Raw genomic sequence first — 13,283 nt, 5'->3', positions numbered from 1 at the left:
TTTTCTTAAAAAAATACTTTTAGCTAGTAAAAAAAAAAAACACATTTTCTTGACTGATCATCTTTTCGTTAGAGCCAATTTCTTAACTATCAAGTGCTTTGCCAAATATATTAACCCGTCGTAAGCAACATGTGGTCGTTTTGACTCCGAATAGACATATTGCTCATTATGTTTTTGATGAAGTCAAATTAATTAGCAATAATGACAGCTTTAATATTGAAAACACGAAGTTGTCCAAAAAATGTAACCATTTGATGGTGACATTGTGTAATAGTGACCCGAAAAAAAAAATTTTGTCAACGCATATAACCCACAGTTTTTCAAAGGAGCCGAGTTTCTAAACTAGAATTTTAACATGATGTTTTCACGTCAACCCTTCGATATAGACATTGAGGCACTTTGTACCGAAACAAAGTACATCTCTAAATTGTATTTAGAAGTAAAAAGTTCAGTTAAAGGTGGTATTCTATAAGGGATATGTTATTAATGTTTAGTCACATAAAGCCCTTAGATAATTTTTTCAACAGGCAATTAAAAACCTCCTCAAAATCGAATGTAACCATAATCGTACGAAAATTTTGAACTCTGAAAGATGAATTTCGGAAAACGCATGTGTCATTGTTTCATGAGAAAATAACTATAGGGTCAGGGCCGTGGAATGTATGTATACAAATTTACAAATTTTAGCTCAAGCCCTTATGGAATTCTATTTAAAAATATCTCTATTTTATTGCAGGGGACCAAACGCTGACCTGTCAAATCAGGTGAACTTTATACTTGTATCTATTTTATTTTATTTATTTATTTAAAAGAGAAATAATTATAAATAATCGTTCCACTTATAGATATAAAGCACTGGCTGCCAGGGAACTTGTATCTAAAGAACTGATATCCTATATACCAGTCAGGGGCGGTAACAGACCTCATAACACCTATATAAACAGGCATGTGCTGCAAATCGTTTTCGCATGAAAGTGTCACACAAACACGTATTTGTCGTATTGTTTCGGTGGCAGTTTCATGCGAAAACGATTTGCAGCACACATGCCAAAGATGGTGATTTGCACAAAAAATGCGCTACCATTAGGTTTGGTCGAAACACAGTTTTCGAAAGCTAACTAATTAGATTCTGTACGAGTGCAGATCATTGAGTTCACGATCTGTTACACAGTGAGGTAGAAATCGTATATAATCATATTTTGGAGGTTAAATGTTCATTTTTGCGAATAATAAACGAAAAGCTTTGTTTTCTTCGCCCCTCATGAACTTACAGTTCAATTATGCGCTAAAAAAGGTTTATCTTTCGCAGTTAACCAACAAGTGATTATAGAGAGAAGGTAAAGATTTTTATCTCAGCTCAAAGGCAAGGAGTTTGAGATATCTCCTGTTAATGTGGAATTTAAAGTTTGAACGGAGGAAAGTTTTGGAACTCCTTGAAAACAATTTCAAAAAATTCTGTCAGAGGTGCCAAAATAAGATTGTTTCAGTAAGAAATAAGCACAAAATATACGCCGTAGAATATAAAAATGCAATATCTTAACTGTAATACTTTGGAGCATTATTTCTGGAAAGCTTTGGTTTACTGGAGGAGTGCAAATCCAAACTGACTCTTGTCAGAAGTAAATTGAACTTGCAAAATATGTTCAACATTAAATCAACGACTTAATTGGTAATGTACGGTTGATAAAATAAATAGAAGCAAGACTTCCATATTTTTCCCCATTTCAGCAACTTACTGTTCAAAATAAAGATTTCGGCAAAATAAGTGCAATAGACATTAGCATGATTGGAGGTTAAATATAAATTTGAACTGCATTATGAAGCCATTAGCGGTCAGAACTTCGACCAAGGATAGCTTCGCATGGATGCCATATTAGATATAAAACATACATAGCCCGTGCACGAATTATTTGAGAGATTATATGTGGTTTGAAGAATATTTTTCCAATAAGCCACCATTCCGATTTGGATAATACTACTGGCGAAGTGATCTAAACATATATTGTGGTTAGTCCTTAGGATAGATTGTGACGCTTGTGGTCACGTAAGGAGTGATAGGAAGTGGCACAGTGAATCGAGCTCTTTATGTACAATGACAGTTTGAAGATTGGGATCGAAACAATAAACCATGCGGTGAAACCTTTGAAACAGTAATATTATACGAAAAAAATAGTATTAGGAGATTATGTTGAAAAGAGTCCATAAATATATTCTAACCAAAATTAAATAGTGACTTAGTAGTGGACCCGTCAGGGATCAAAGAGAATCGAATTTTAGGAAAAACAAGAAAACACGTTAACTTCGGCTGCAACGAAGCTAATATACGCTTCACAGGCGCATTTCTTCTCGTAACTATGTGTCCAGTTTGTATGGAAGCTATATGCTATAGTGATCAGATATCGGCAGTTCCGACAGATGAGCAGCTTCTTGAAGAGGAAATCACGTTTACAAAATTTCAAAACGATATCTTAAAAGCTGTGGGACTACTTCGAATATATGCAGACAGACGGACAAGGTTAAATCGACTCAGCTCAACATACTGATCATTTATGTATATACCTTCTGGGTGTTACAAACTTCGTTACAAACTTAACTGTTCAGGGTATAAAAATATATTATACAATCCCATTAATTATCGATGGAAGATGAAGCCCTCTGTAGAGGTTCACGCAAGTGAGAAAAGTTTTATGAGTGCCACAAACGATTCTTTTACATATGGATCAAGTAGCTCAAGACTTCCAGCCTTAGACCAAGTATCCGGTTGGGTAGCCAAAAAACATTCAATTGAAGGCGAGCTAAAGTGAGAGGGCGAACCATACTACGCCAGTAAAGAACAAGAAGAAGATACATTATCGATAGTCTGAGTGCTTCCAATAAAGTAAACCCGTCAAATACAAGTCCTTTCATTCAAAGCCTTTTGAACAACTTTAATATTTATCTAACGCGGATGCACCAATAATACACGAAGAGAAAAACAAGAACAAAAAATAATTTTCCACACATTTTTCCTCACTTTTTAATTACGCGCGCTTTGAAGACACTTCGCAGCGTCAGAAAGCGCTGAGAGAAGGAGAGAAATAAGAAAGAAAAATAAAACGAAGGAAGAAGCACAGGAAATATGGAAAGCAACACAATGGCATACAAACACACACAAACAAAAGCAACAATAACTATAATTCTAGACATTAACCATGTGAGAACAAAACAGCATTAGCAACAACAATAACCGTTACGAAAACTGCGACACAAAGGGCAAACTTCACTAAAATTACCGGCAATTGCGCCCTTCCGCCAACTCATAACCCCAAACAGCTGCGTACTCACTTCAGCGCGGCACTTCTGCGCGCCTCAACACCGTTAACCCCGCACAGAAATGCAACGCTTGTTGTTGCAGCGCACCTTTTCTTGATGTCACACTCTTTGCGAGACGAGGTGAAGCTTTGAAAGCGTTAGAAGCGAATAGGCAAAGGAGAAAAAGCAAAGTATACGACACATTACTACTGTGTGTATGTGTGGGTGTGTGTGCATGTGTGGGTGACTGCAGCAGCGTTGCATTGTGAGCGCCACCGCCATCGAATTAGTTGCATTGTTTGCATCCACACCATGGAAGTGGCAGCTTCCACTCCCCACACTTCCGGCATTTGTGTGCAGAAGAGCGGAACGGAGCGTAGGCAATTGGCGGCACACACAGCCGAATGGACAGGAGGGCTGAGCTTTGAGTACAAGTGCAGCGCGCGAGTTGCGGTGGGCAGGAACTTTTGCACTCGTCTGCTTGCATAACGGAAAAATCTGTTATAAATGCGCTATATGCACACAAACACATACACTCCCACTCGCAGCAGCTGTTGTTGAAACAAAGAGTACGCGAAAAGTGGCGGCACTTCATCAGCCGGCTTCCAGCGCCGGTGCACGGAGCCGATTGGCCGTTAGGTGGTATGCGTTGTGGGCCGAAAGTTAGGTAAACTTTTTAATGGCGCGGAACGCACCTCAAGGACTCGCTGCACTCGAGCACTTGTGGTGCAATTTAAGCGAGCGGCAAATGCGGCAGCCAGCCCCATTGTGCTACAATGTGTTGCACGGTCATCTGCGGACGCACGGACGGGCGGTCGGATACTTTCACAGCTTGTTAGGTGTAATGAAACGGTCGCTGTGTAATTGTAAATTATTTTTTATGCATTCGCTGGCTTCCGGTTTGTACAGCGTCTCTTCTTTAACGCCAGCGGTTTCTTATACACCACATTCTTTATGAGTTTTTATATCACTACTTCGTTTCCAGTTGTTGTTGTTGTGTGCGCACTTTTCAAAAGTTTTATTTAGCAATTAAAAATTGTTTGCCAACCTGTTGCTCGGTGTCGGGCTCGGGTTGTGGCAGCTCAATTGCGAAACTTTCGACTTTGGTGATGACAAATGACGTGGCCAAAGTGTGACATTTCGGGCGATGCGGCGAGAGGTTAGGCGACACAAAATAATGATACAAAAAGAAAGGGTAACAAAAAAAGAAAGTGGTACTATTAATTTAGAGGGAGAAAAATTTTATTTGACAAAGACATGGCTTAGAAAGTTGAATTTGGAGTTAAGTTTGAGCTCCTTCGATTATCAGATAAGCGCCGTCTTTAAATAATTGATTTCTGGAAACTTTTTTTTTCAATTTTGGAAAGCTTTTCTACTTTTAAGGCAATAATAAGGACTATAATACATCGCAGCTGATTGGAAGTTGCACCACGACAATGCCAAGGCTCACACCGTCTTTCGTGTTCGTTTCGTGCCAGCTACCTAACCATGGCCGACATCCCACCAGTCCCGCAGCCGCCATCAAACCTAGATGTGGCCTCCCGGACCTGTTTTGTTTCCTAGCCTGAAGAAACGATGATAGAGGGCATCCAAACAGCATGTACCTCGGCTCTCAAGGCTATTCCGGAGAATGCCTTCCGTGACACCTTCATTGCTTGGAAATCACGAATTGTAACGATTGGTTCAATATTTTTTTTTTTAAATCGGCTTAGTTCTATTATTTTCCGGACGAACCCTTTACCTTTACCACTACCAGAACCGGTCCCCAGAAGTAAAGTGTTGTTGTTGTAACGGCAGAAAATATTCAGTGCCGAGTTTACAGACCGGTTCGCTTGCGGTTATTTAGACCGTCCTGTCGCGGAAACGGATCGAAAGTAACATCCAATATTTTCATTCATTCCTATGCTCCACCCTAACCATCGAGCATAAGTTTCATAATTTTTCAGGTCTTCTTCTATCTGGTCTCATGATCTCTATCAACTTAGTCTTTCCATAAGTTTGGATTTTCTTAAAGATATGGTACGCTTCACTGCTGGTTGGAAATATGGTCTAAGTAGGTGTAATTCTCATGAAAAGTTTATCATTATACATTCTCTTAGGTTGAGTTCCGCAACCAGTAAAACCACTTGTAAAGCCTTCATAATGGGAAGCTGGCAATTTTGTCACCCAACCAGCAGACAGCAGCCTTTTTAGCTAGGCTTAAGACCAAAATATCCAACAAAAATTGTTTCTGAACAAGATGGAATTCTCTTCTTCTTCTTCTTCTTTATCGGCGTAGAGGATGGAGCCACTATTCGAAGCCGCTTGCTTAGGAACGGGGTACTTTTTTGATAAGATTTTTATGCCATGTCGGAGTCGCAGTTAAGTACAAAAGCTGAAGAGCTGGCAAGGAGAGGTACGCTAACCCCGCTATCAGTGAAACGGGAACGAGTCGGTGATCGGCTCTCTATGTGTGTGTTCTTCCACAGGATAGCTGAGGTTTCGCGAGAATCAGCGATGGGCAGCAATAGTACTTGGGCGTTGAAAGATTCTTTTGGCCTAAGTGGCCGAAGTGGAGGTGATGTAAGCTCTTCGTCGTCAGTAAGGTCACCTTTCTCCTAGTTGTAAGAGTTCTAAGTGGTTCCGTTTGTCAAGACTTTAAATTCTTGTTTTATTAAATTCTATAACATCTCTAGAATACTGTCCTAAATTTTCAAGTTGATCCCACTAATAGTTTCGGAGATACAATCTTGAAAAGGTGGACGCTCGAGGTCAGGTATAGGCTGAGGGCGCAGTAGGTAAAACTTTAAGCGCGTTTTTCTCAAAACTATGTTTTCAAAGTCAGTTGTCAAGATTTCTCGCGAACTACTTAACCGATCTTGATGAAATTTTACAAAGGTTTTCGAGATATCATTTACAAGGTCTTGAACGAAGGATTTTTTTAATTACAACTATTTAAAAAAAAAATTCGAGAAATTTTCATCGAAATTTCATTTTTTTATAAAAACGTCTGCCAAAATCCAATTTTAATTTTTTTTTTGTTTTCCTTCGTCCAATACCTAGTTTATGGTCTTTACTAAAACACGTATTTTTCATTTTTATTTGAGATGATCCTGAAAGAAGTTCTGATGACAACGCAGATGCATCTTTTTTCCGAGGGACTGCCGGAAATGACGTCGTAATGACGGCCATTTTGATATTTTTTTTTTTTTTGAAAATTTAACAAATGTGTATTAAATATGGGTCTTTTAAATAAAAAACAACTTCTTTAAAATATTTCATTTTTTGTATGTAAAAAAAAATTATTGAAAAAGGCCGTTTTTTGCCCAAGGAAACCCGTGTAACCCCTTAAGGTGAATAGCTTATCAGGAGGATGGAATCATGTGTAGAAGTTCACGCAGTGTGGAAGGCTTTCTTAGCGCCATTCTTTTAGAGTTGGCCAGAAACGATTCGCTTACATACAGCTCAAGAAGCTTACGACTCCGGTTTGGGTAACCACAAGACATCCATTTGAAGGCGAGCTAAAGTGTGAAGGCAAAACATCCCTCCCCAGGGCTGCGCGCTGGGTTTGAGACCCGTCACGTAAAAAACACCCGCATGAGAAGAAGAGAATAGAACAGAAAACAGTATACGCGTTGCTGTAAACTCGGCTATAACCCCGTAAGCGGTATCTACGCAAATAAAAAAAAGAAGAAGAAGACTATCATTTTCAATTCAAAACAGTATTCAGCAATAAATGTAGTTCGTTCGATCCGAGCATCTTCTATCTAACCAAAGTTGACTTCCGGGTGTATGAAATGAGGTCGGCTGACACACATGACTGAAGATGACGAGTTGTTTTAAAAAAATTCTACGATCTTCACTTATTTAACTTTATTCTGAGTATTGGTTATTTTTGTAGAGGAGAACAACTTTCTTCAAACATTATTTTCGGTTTGCTGTCGGGTTGACAAGCCTTATATAGACGAAAGACGCTGTCCGTCTCGAGTCCGACTGTCGGCGGAACCGAATGTATTGGTCTATTACCGGCGTTCTTACGAAACCTGCTTTGTGCTCATATGACTTTTATGTTTCGGAGCTTGGGGGATATTTGAATATGACGATATGGAGCGCTATAATTTTGTAACATTTTCGAACAAATGACGATTTTTTATGGTCAAACATGGAAGCAAGGCTATTAGTTATGTTCAAATGCCATTCATTTAAGCTCAAATATGCTCCACAATTTAACAAATTATTGCCTCTTAATGACCAAGCCGACAGAATCAGTCCATTAAATCGAATTATTTGCAAACCAACAACAACAAAAAATGTAAAAAAAAATCACCCGAAAGAAACGCATAAAATTACAATTTATTTTACAGAACGTGCCGGTCCCACATTTCGCAACTCCAACACACACCCACGCTTTGCTACCAGCCAAACAACATCGCAATGGTAACGAAACTTTTCGAGGCAGCGGTGGAGACTGACCGTCATCGTTATGTCGAGCTTAAATTGCAACAATAATATTTTAACAATTCCGACTGGCTACCAAAATAACTTCCATTTCGATATAATCCCATAGACTGGCAATGGTATGAAGACAAAATGAATTGAAATGCGAGGACGGCGGCAAAATAAGGGACACAACGCCGGGCAACGCGCAAACGAACGGAGTCGTTCTCATGCGAGTTTACGCCATTGCTGTTGTTATTGCTTTTGAGGTGGGCTTTAAAATGAAATACATTTAAAAGCAGCTCCATACAGCGGTGCGGAGTTGGCGCAGAGGTGCCACAATGCACAAGGCGACGTGCCAGTTAGCGCCAGCAGCATGGACCGACTTGAGTTCGTGCGCAAATTGACTTGGTGAAAGCGTCGAAAAGTCAGCAGCTCAGTGATGGTAAAATGGCGACAGTTTGCGTCCTCGGTGGAGTGAGCGACGAGGCGGTATCGTCATTTCGGTGGCACCAGTGTTGAATACACTCTAGCGACTGCATTGACGGCGCATCAACATTTTGTCAACTCGACGAAGGCTGCCTGCCTGGTGACAACGGCCGGGCAGTCAACAAGGAAAGCTGACCCCAATTTTCAATCACGTTCACAATGGAAATCCTTCAACTCTACTTTATATTCTTCGCATTTTCATTTTATTTCATTTTTATACACATATTTGTTTGGCTTTTTCCTCTTCCTCTTCCTCTTCCTCTGCCTTCGCCTCTGCCTCTGCCTCAAGTCGCATTTTAATGCCGTGTACTTGGTTTCCACTTCGTGCTTGCCATATTTTCGTGAGAATTTTTATATTCGTTGGCCAAATTTAAAGCTACCAAGTGGTGGCGTAGGCACCAAATGTGTTCCGTGTTCATAGACATATGCACTGCAGGTAAGATGCTGGAAGGTCGAACGTGTCGGCCTGATCTAAAGGAAGATGTTGAAGATGCAGGTATTTAAATTTGCGGAGAAGAGTGGAGAATATTTTTGTAAATTTATTTTTTAGATATGTATGTTTAGATCAGGGATGTATTTTTGAAGTCTTTTTGAAAAAGAAACATTACATTGACTTATGACTTGAAAGTCTGGGAAATACGTTCAGGTACCTGTAAGTTATTAGTGGTCTAGGGCGACTTTTCACCCGATTTCATTCGTTCTAAGCACAAGTATGCACCGTTTCGTGTTTTCGCTATAACATGCTTTCTAGATTTTAGTAACATAGCACACATATTAGCCGATATGTGTTGAAGTTTGTAAATCGGTGTACAAAACTAGACCAATAAAGACAGCAAACGACGCCATATTTTCCCCGCTCTTTTGATATTTCTCTTCAGTAAAGTTTTTCATTTTATCAGGGAAAGATATGCGATCCAACAACGAGTCGAAATTATTAAAATTTACTACCGAAATTCGGAGTCACTGGAATCAAATTTAAGAGCGCTATGTCCAATGGTCGGCATAAGTAAAAAATAGTAGACAAATTTGAATCCACAGGCACAGTAAAAAATGCTCCCGCCTCGGTGGGACAAAGAAGTGTCCATAATATTGCTGCCGCTGGCGCATCAATTGAGGAAGACCCAAATCAGTCTATCACACGTCGTTCTCAAGCGTTGGGTATCCCTGTCTCGCCGTTGTGGCGAATTTTGGGAAAGATCTTCGTTTACATCTCTATATGATCAAATTGATGCAAGAACTGAAGCCGTTTGACCAACAGAATCGTCACATGTTCGCGAATTGGGCTGAGCGACAACTTCTTCAGACAAAAACAAACAAACTCTTTCCAACTCTTCCAACAAACTCTTCAGCGATGATGCTCATTTCTGGCGGAATGGCTCGTCAATAAGCAAAATATGCGTTATTGGTCAGACAGCAATCCACACGTACTCCGTGAGTCACCATTACATCTAATTGAATAATTTGGACTTGGACAATATGTATATATATGCTATGAGAAGTGAGGTTATGTCACATTTGAATAACAGTTCGGCCTGTGAAAAAATTTAAAAAATCTTATATTTTTTACAATTATTAAACCATAACTCAGATTGCAAAAAAGTCTCAAATGAAAATGAAATAAAGTAAATTTATATATAAAATGCATTTAATGCGCCTTAAAGTATGCAATATTAAATATAATTAATAAGCGTCCATAAATATTGTCGCATACACAGTTTTATTATTATATAGGGGTCTAATATCACTAAATACCCCGTTAATCGCACAAGAAAATCACTTATAATTAATTAACTGTTCTTATGCTACAGTTACTTTGAGCTGCCAAGAGCAACCAATTTGATTTATTTATTTACTTATTTCAGTATTAACAGTAATTATGGATATGGCCGCTGCATGACTATATACATATATAGATATATGCAAGAGTTATAACTGAACTCATTTCCATACACATACACAAAGATATTTGTGTGTATTTGTGTGTGTGTGTATTTGCCCCTCTTTAATTATTAATTTATTTATTTTTGCTACTTAATTAAAAATCCATACACTTAAGTGCAGTCCATATATTTGTTTGTATATCTATGTAGTATGCATATAAACGCACATAATACAACAAAGGCACTTAACCTCAATTTTACAATATTAAAAATGATGACATTCAGTAGTTTTTCCGTAGCAATTAGGCTCAGTCAAGAGTCAAGAGTCAAGCCGTCATGTGAACCGCCTCCCCCAAAAGTGGGCGTAACTTACTAACAGCCGCATGCAGGCTTGTTGTTGTCTCGTAGCAAATTGTTTGCTGTTGTCCTAACTCCTGCCGATGGCGGTCACTAACGTGGTACAAATATTAAACTTGTATGTATATGTATAATATACATTAGGGGAGACGTAATTTCTGTGGTTGATTTTTTTGAAGCCATTTTTGATTTTTGCCTTCGAAAAAAAAAATCATCTAATGCAAAAAAGCGTTTTATTTTAAATTTTCACCGTGCTTAGATTATATTTCTTTTCCTATGTAACTAGTTTGGATTTTCAGACCTTTCCTACTAAAACTTTTGTCCTCGAAACATCAAACCTTACACTCTAAAAAATATATATTCTAGTACAAAATTTACCGTTCTACAAAAAATATATAATCATAATAATTATTATCGAAAACGCATTGTTTTTTTTTAATTAGACGCAGCTAAAATTTTCCATCAAATGTAATGTATTCATAGGGTACACCATGTCGTATGAGTAACACAGAATGTATGAGCTCTTTGTTTTTCATTTACAGCGTGCTTATATTGTACTTCTTTTCCTATGTATTTAGCTTGAATTAAATTTCTTATCTCCGAAACATAAAACCATGCACTTTAAAGTGTTCTTAGAGTACACCACGTCGTATGAGCAACACAGAATGTATGAGGCAGTTATGTATATGAATGTTCAATACATTTCATGTGTCGGTTTAGCCGCATGTAATTTCTAAAGGAATATTTTTATGGAAAAATCAGGACCAGCTTTTTTGTACAGCAGACAATTTTGTTTTAAAATATCGCATTTTCCAAGTTGTATATATACTTGTTCAAGCCAAAACATTAATAATTCCCACGTCATACATGAATGTATGTATATGGGAAGAGCAGTATAAAATATTTAAAACGTGCCTAATTAAATTGAAAATAATAAAACATGTTAACTTCTACCGCACCGAAACTAGAATAGTATTGACAAAAAAAATAAAAAACTTTGCATACAAAAACTTAGTTTTGATCGGGCAGTTTGTATGGTAGCCATATGATATAGTAGACCAATCTGGAAAATTTCTTCAGATAGTATAGAATTGGTTTAGATAATAATGTGTGTCAAATTTCGTAGAGATATCTCGTGAAATAAACAAGTTTTCCATACAAGAACTTAGTTTCTATCGATCAGTTTGCATGAAGGGTATATGCTATAGTGATACTATCTGAATAATAACCTTGAAGATTATAGCTTTGCTTTAAACACTTATCCCTGGCGAATTTCATGCAGATATCTCGTCAAATAAGAAACTTTCTATACAAGATCTTAGTTTTGATCGGTCAGTTTGTATGGCAGCTATATTATATCGTAGTCCGATCTAATTTTTTTTTTCGGATATTGTAGAATTGCTTTAGGTAATAATTTGTGTCAAATTTCATTAAGATATCTCATCAAATAAAATAGTTTTCCTTATAATGACTTGGTTTTGATCGGTCAGTTTGTATGGCAGCTATATGATATAGTGGTCCGATCTGAAAAATTTCTTCGCACAATTCAGCATTGCTATTAAAAATTATATGTACAAAATTTCGTGAAGATATCTTGTCAAATAAAAAAGGTTTCCGCACGAGGACTTCGATTTTATCGTTCAGTTTCTATAACAGCTACATATATGCTATAGTCGTACGATCTGAAAATTTTATTCCTGTGAAATTTCGTGAAAACCTATCGTCAAATAAAAAAGTTATCCTTACAAGGTTTATGGTATGGTTCTCCAATATAGGCGGTTCCGACAAAAAAGAAAGTTCTTTCGGAGGGAAATGGACTTACGTAACATTTGAGAGCGATATATAAAGAAACTCAAGGACTACTTCCACTCACGACATTTCCTACTGGATGTTCCAAACAATTTAACATCCCCTGTTTGGTGTGCAATAATTAGCTTGGTTATATTGCAACCTTGTTTTTAGGTCAAAAACTTGAAATTCAAGGCGTATATGCAAAAAACAATCAACTTGTGAAGCAATGCACACCCTAATGTATGTACACATGTAGCTATTGTGTGGCTCCGCTAATTGTTGCGCAACATTTTCGCCAATCAGTGATTTATATGCACGTGGATGTATGCATAAATTTAGTTTTTACATATATATTTACATGGGTCAACCATTGTTGCGCTGCGACTTAGCACCACTCGTCACACACACACACACACGCAAGCAGTGTATGCATTTTTAATGATTTTCGCAAATTAATCGAATTTGATTGCATTTTAAGCGTCCACTAATGGCTGACCGCATTGTTGTTGCCACCGCCACAGCCGCAGCTGCCGCCATTGCCATTGCTGTTGGCGGCGCCATTTTTGTTGTACCGTTATTCGTCATTGTGACTTTGGCGGAGTGCATGTGGTCAGCGAGCAGCGCAGCGGACATGATTTGCAATGTTTGCGCACAATCACACACACACACACGCACATATATGCATATAGAGATGCATAAACATTTATTATGCCTGAGGCACACAGGCGCCATACACCCATGTACTCATGCACCTGCATATGTGTGTGTGTTTTCGCATTATATTCAGCACCAGTGTAATGTATTGTTTCACTCTGCATTTACTCGGCGCGCCATATTTCATATTTACACACACACACACATCCACAAGCATGTGTGCCTTGCCGCCTACTTCGTACCGCGTAATTCGAAATAAGCTCAAGTATTTGTTGTTGTTGCTGCTTGTAGCGCTGGGTGGGCGTCTAATGTGATTTGTTACGTGTCGGTGTATGTGTGTATGTGTTTGTGTGTGCCTATTGATATGTGTGTTTGCATGCAAGCACCATATTTTATGGCTTTTTC

The 13,283-nt window shown here is 38.2% G+C and overlaps 2 protein-coding genes across 5 annotated transcripts in view; one reads left to right on the top strand and one right to left on the bottom strand.

The window, feature by feature from the left end:
* LOC108966435 overlaps window positions 1-13,283 on the bottom strand; it is a 178,051-nt gene that overhangs the window by 83,928 nt on the left and 80,840 nt on the right. The window lies entirely within an intron of this gene.
* Window positions 8,638-13,283, top strand: part of LOC108966347 — a 115,684-nt gene continuing 111,038 nt past the window's right edge. Inside the window, exon 1 of the mRNA XM_018929196.1 lies at window positions 8,638-8,692. Within this exon, the coding sequence (XP_018784741.1) occupies window positions 8,638-8,692 (55 nt within the window). The remainder of the gene's footprint in view (window positions 8,693-13,283) is intronic.

This window comes from Bactrocera latifrons, unplaced genomic scaffold (genome assembly GCF_001853355.1).
Source record: "Bactrocera latifrons isolate USDA-ARS-PBARC rearing strain unplaced genomic scaffold, ASM185335v1 scaffold_16, whole genome shotgun sequence".
NCBI lineage: Eukaryota > Metazoa > Arthropoda > Insecta > Diptera > Tephritidae > Bactrocera > Bactrocera latifrons.
Note: the sequence above shows the minus strand (reverse complement) of the source record. Positions and strands in the feature narration are given on the sequence as shown.